General features: G+C 34.1%; 1 protein-coding gene across 1 annotated transcript in view; it reads left to right on the forward strand.

Annotated features, from left to right (window-relative positions):
* Window positions 1–5,642, forward strand: part of xmas (RRM_XMAS2 and SAC3_GANP domain-containing protein xmas) — a 311,404-nt gene extending 305,762 nt beyond the window's left edge. The window contains exon 15 of the mRNA XM_090380957.1: window positions 5,513–5,642. Within this exon, the coding sequence (XP_090237083.1) occupies window positions 5,513–5,540 (28 nt within the window). The 3' untranslated portion in view covers window positions 5,541–5,642. The remainder of the gene's footprint in view (window positions 1–5,512) is intronic.
* The last annotated feature ends 358 nt before the right edge of the window (window positions 5,643–6,000 follow it).

The following is a 6,000-nucleotide window of genomic DNA, read 5'->3' on the forward strand; positions in this document are numbered from 1 at the left end:
CAGCTACTCAACTGACTGACTGCACTTAAAACTTTTTTAAACTTTCTCGACTGACTGACAGACCGAGCTGTCTTAAACTTTACCGGAATTTTCTCAACTGATTATTCCATCATAACCATTTCAGCACTTGCTCAACTGCCTGAAAAAGGATCCCTTCTCTTTGGCGTTCTCCCTTTTTGTTCTTCCAAATTTCGCACCGTCCCTCTTTGCTGGCCTGCCCTCGCTCGGGACTGTAGCCACTCTTTATCACTACCTAAAATTTCCCCCATGTTATTCGTTAATATTAAATTCTTAAAGCCATCCCCCTGTTTTTTCAGCGATCCAACCAATTTCCAATTCACCATCTCCATCTTCAATCTCATTTGCCCCTTGCACATGCCATTGTCTTGACCCACGGCTGATAGGTCGCTCTCCTTCCGGTGTAATGAGGACTTCCAGTGTCCAGAAATTTCTCGAAGTTTCTTCGTACATCCAGATGTTCAGAAGTTTCTAGAACTTTCCAGAAAACATCTGCGTTCATTTATTTCATTCGTCTCGCCTTATTATAAAATTGATCACCCCCGCTCTGTTTGCAGTAAACAAAAACTGTGTCCAACTGGTACCCCTATTGTAGTCTCTCGAGCAATCTGTCCCTTGCCATTCTATCAATTGACCCCCCTCACTGTTCCTTCTCGCTATCTTCACTTGCTCTTTCGGGTCGTGGGCGCTGATCCTATATCTCTTTCTAATGTTTATTTTCACGGTATCCCTGTCCTTACATTAAATTTAACCTTCTCTTAAATTAATTCCATTAGCGTGAGACCCACTATCTTAAACAATATTTGTGACTTTGTGTTTTCTTGTAAGGTTTACAATATCACTATATCCAGCGTTCTTTCTTTAATTAATCCTTCATTCGAACAAAGTGACCCCGCTATTGATTAATTTAACTTGTAAGACTTTGTGTCTTACAGTCCCTAATATGCATGAACCTGTTTTAACAGGTTCTGATAAATAGATGACCAATGAGTAATCCCCTCTACTTCACATATATTCATAGTGTAAGTAAAAGAAAAAAATATATATATTGGAGAAGTGCCACCGTATTGTCAATACAGAAAAGTATTGACATTTACTATTTTTTGTACTGGTCAGTTTGACTTCAGTGGTCTAGAAAATTGGAAGCAATGATCAGTGTTGTTTAGATATAAATTGAATTTTGAAGGACGCATAGCATGGTTTTGTAAAGAGAAAATCGTTTTAACCCCCTAGTTAGCTATTTTGACAGTCACTAATCAGCTGGATATAGGAAATAATTTAGCATTGTTTACTTGGATTTCAGCAAAGCATTTGACTCATTCCCGCATGAGAAGTTACTGTATAAACTGAAATATGTTGAAATCACAAAAAAAAATCCTTTTAGAAAGATCACAGGGTGGCTGGGGGGGGGGTGCAATTAATGATAGTTTTCACTACCTGTAATACAGAAATCACAATCCTGAAATATGCCTGAAAAACCACCACTAAAGAGAATATGTGAGTACAAACAGAATCAAAGGCACAGGCTACATCAATAAAAACCACATGTAAATTTGCACCAGCATTCAGAGGGTTGCATTCAGAGGGGGGGGTGCAATTAATGATAGTTTTCACTACCTGTAAAACAGAAATCACAATCCTGAAATATGCCTGAAAAACCACCACTAAAGAGGATATGTGAGTACAAACAGAATCAAAGGCACAGGCTACATCAATAAAAACCACATGTAAATTTTCACCAGCATTCAGAGGGTTGCAATTAATGATAGTTTTCACTACCTGTAAAACAAAAATCACAATCCTGAAATATGCCTGAAAAACCACCATTAAAGAGGATATGTGAGTACAAACAGAATCAAAGGCACAGGCTACATCAATAAAAACCACATGTAAATTTGCACCAGCATTCAGCAAGGTGGTCTTGAACCGTTGCAGACATTGATAGCATAATGAATATAAATGGGTCTATTAGCAAACATGCGATTCAAAAGGTAGAACTTACCAGTATTGGTGGAAGTCAGGTACATCACTAGAATTAAATGTCTTTGTAATCAGAAAAACTTTATAGATTTTCCATACTTTCAGAAAAATACCTGAGGCCAAAACATTATTATATTAATATGCCAAAATATCCAGTATAAAGAATGAAACAGAAATTGGGCGTCAAATCAGCACAGGAAACAAAAATGCCCAGCAGCTTCTTAATAACATTCTTAAATTCCTCTCTTGAACATTCAGTTACCAATATGATCCAGTGAAATGTAAACCAGGTATACCTCTGAATCCAACCATGAATGAGTGACCTCTGGAAACGAAGAATATGAATGAACCAATCACTTGATCCAACTGTTCATACAACCCTGATGTATTACATTTGTGAAAATTTTCTTTCCTGACTAACCAGCAACTAAGTTCTCAAATGCCTTCATCTCATCAGTGCTAAATCTGGAACAAGCTTTTATCTGGAACTGCTGCTTTTTTTTGAAGAGCAGTAGCTCGTGCAGCCACTGTGCTTTAGAATGAACAGAGATTTTACATACCTTTTACATGGAATCGTAGGTAATAAAAGACAGCCAACATGATAACTAGTAAGCAACATCTTCCAGCAGAAGGTTTAACCAAACAATGTGGAAACAATTCACATAAAAGGGTAGCACTAACCACATTCACATATATAGGTGTGAACACAGTCTTAACTTTTACTTTTTCTATCAGCCCTGGTAAAACTGAACCAGTGATTAAAGCATTAACTATAAAAATGCAAAGGTAAATGATCCAAATTAAACTGAAAATTTTCAACCATACAAATATCTAATACAAAGCACTTGGAGAAACTGTCAAATCTTGCATCAGAGAAAGTGAAAAGAGGAGGGATAGTTGTAATAAATGTAAGGAAGAATTAGACAAATTATTGGAGGGGATGAACAAATGATGTGAGAAGTTTTTCCTCTCCTGATGCTGTAGAAGCTTGCTTCCTTGCATAATTTGCCAATACTGGAATTAAATAAGAAAATAACAGCCAGAGTCACTTTATGACAATAGCACTCATCGACAGCACACTGTCCTTACATTAGAATTTCATTTATTATACCCTTTTTTGTGTCACTTATATGGAATGTGGGTAAAGTTGGTTCCTGTTCAGAAATTGGTTCAGAAATTACAGGAATCTGAAACTGTAGTTAGTAAATCTCAAATGGAAGAAGTAAAGTCCTCACTTCTTTTATGAGCTATTCTTGGTTTTTCAGTCATATATATGAACTCACTTCTATGGACATTAATGGTGGAAACACACTATCACCTCACATGAGAAATGTGCTCCTCTGCTCCTCTATAACACCTCACGAAATTTATGTTGGAACAGAAAAATGTTAGCTCCTGAAAACGTGAGTCGACATACAATATCACATGTTATCTTGTTTATTATTATCATTATCTTTTTTTCTTCTAAGAGACACCTGGTTACAGCTATTGATTAGAGGGTGTAGATACATTCTATTATGCAACAGAAAATAATAATGTTATATACAATTTAACATTTTATGTAATACTTGTTACTAAATTATACAATATATTTGATATTTGTTATCAGAATTATACGATACATGTAATAACTTGTAATCTGCTTAAGAAAATGGGAAATATAGTACTCATGCATTTGATGTTTGACATGTTTTCATGAGCTCGCATGTTTACATGCGAGCTCATGTGAGGTGATAATAGTGTGTTTCCCCAATTCTATGGACATAATGTACAATAAGCCATGTAGCCTTAGTAATTGCAAAAATAAAAAAATAATAATAAAAACTACAGCATTGCTGTAAAGTTTATTGGAAGAGAGTAGAAAAATAACTTTGCTTATTATTTGATGAAATGTTAAAAATAAGAAGGAAAGCTAATTCATGCAGTGGATCCATAACTTAGCTTGATCTTCTTTACAGTTAATGTTTCACAGAAATTAAAAGTTATCCAGTACATAATTAAGGTGAACTTAAGTCAAGTTTTAATTGACTTTTTTAATGTGTGTTCATGTTGGTTTGCCAAGATTTAGTAATTCCGTATGAAACTTACAAGAAACTAAGACTAGTATTTTAAGTGGCTTCAAGAAAATGTTTAAACTGACATTTCGTAAGTGTAATTGCATCATTACTGCATTAAATTTTTTTAAAAAATTGAAGTTTGTACATTAGGCATTACTTGTGAAATCCTTCATGAGTTGCCTTCCTCTTATACTTCAAATAAGTAACACTTCCCCATTAGAGGCGTTTGCTGTCACTTATTCACCACTTCATTTCAAAGCTATTTGGCATCTCATCAGTGGGCAAGCAGGTAGATACCCAAGGTATAAGAACTCACAACCCAAGTGTGACTTATTGAAAGTTTAAATAATGTTATTAACATCACTAAGCAGACATGAACTAGAGCTAATAGCTAGGGATGCCATTAGCTCTGTTTCAATATCATCTATCCTTTTCACATTATATATTTCTAACTTGTTTAACAAGGACTCTCCCAGGTCTGTACTTGGTTTCTTTCACAACCATCATTTGCACCATGATTTGTCTTTGTTATTACATTGAATTCATCTGACCTTAGTTTTTGAAGTGAAACTTCTTTAGGCGTGCCCCAGGCAGTTTTCACTTTGGGAGTAACTTGTATCTGTGGATTGACAAAAATCACTATGAATATGCGAAATGAAATTATTTATCGCTCCCACCATTGTACCACTCCATACCAGGCACAAGCAACATGCCACCATATGTAGCAGCAATGCATGATGCAATTGGTACCCCTACAGCATGGCCATGGTGTAACTTCAAGCGTGTCGCGTTTACGTTTTAAATCACTGTATCTCAGCTTCTAGCAGTCCGATTTTAAAAATTTACAAACCAAAATATTTCTTTTGTCATTCTCTACCATATTTCATTAAAAAAATTTCAACGTAAAAAAATTTATTCTACATTCTGAAGATTAATAGTGTGCTTTGTAAGCTGTATAGAGCACATATATGTGCAATGCCGCCACCAAAACCACCTCTTGAGTACAAAGGAGAGATCAGTAAAAACCTTTGTAATAAACTTGAAAAACAATTGTAAAATATTAAACCACTGTAACATTGAAATAATAACCATTTCAAAAGATTCTAAAGAAGTTTCACGTAACTTCCGCTATATGTGCTCAGTGCGCACACAATTTTTTCTATAAACTTATTCCTTGTACATTCATCAGCATTTCCTAAGTTCTCTCTTTCTCTCATCCACTAAAATATCTCATTTCTCCTATTTTAATTTCAGTCCTTCATTGTCCATAGTCTTTGATTTTAAATATCATTCATTTAAAATCATTCAGAATGGAACAGATACCTTAGAAAATAACTTATTTTTTGAATAATACTAAATATTAAAATAATATTTTAATATTATTTTTGTAATATAATGTTAAAAACTAGTGAGTTTTGTTTTTGAATAAAATCAATATGCTGTTCATCTTTTATTAGATGCCGGAATATATGCCAACTTGCTTAGAGAAGAATTGACCTGGTATCCATTAGATTTACCTGATATTATTTCACAATATATAACCAAAAATTGTTTAAAACAGAAAGTGGATAAATTATTTTGTTGGAAGATGGCACTTATTCTGCCTGATGATGGCAGTAGCATAGAACTAAAGATATTATCAGAATGGCTTTGTTCAAAGTTTTCTAAAGGTTATGTTGAAAAAGTAGATAACAAAAAGGTAAGGCTTTGTATCCATTTTATAGTTATTACAGTTATGTATCCATTTTATAGTTATTACAGATCCTGTTATAAAACAAACATGTACTACTTCTAAATTTGCAATGAACAACTGGTTGCTTTCAGTCTGTGTGTTTAGAAAGATAAAAAAAAAAACAATAAAACAATAAATTTTATCTTCAGTAGGACTTGCATCCATTTTTATAGAATAGGCAAAATTTGAAGGAAAAGACAAAATAAACACAAT

Source organism: Mastigoproctus giganteus, chromosome 9 (assembly GCF_048544385.1).
Source record: "Mastigoproctus giganteus isolate SK-2022 chromosome 9, ASM4854438v1, whole genome shotgun sequence".
Lineage (NCBI taxonomy): Eukaryota > Metazoa > Arthropoda > Arachnida > Uropygi > Thelyphonidae > Mastigoproctus > Mastigoproctus giganteus.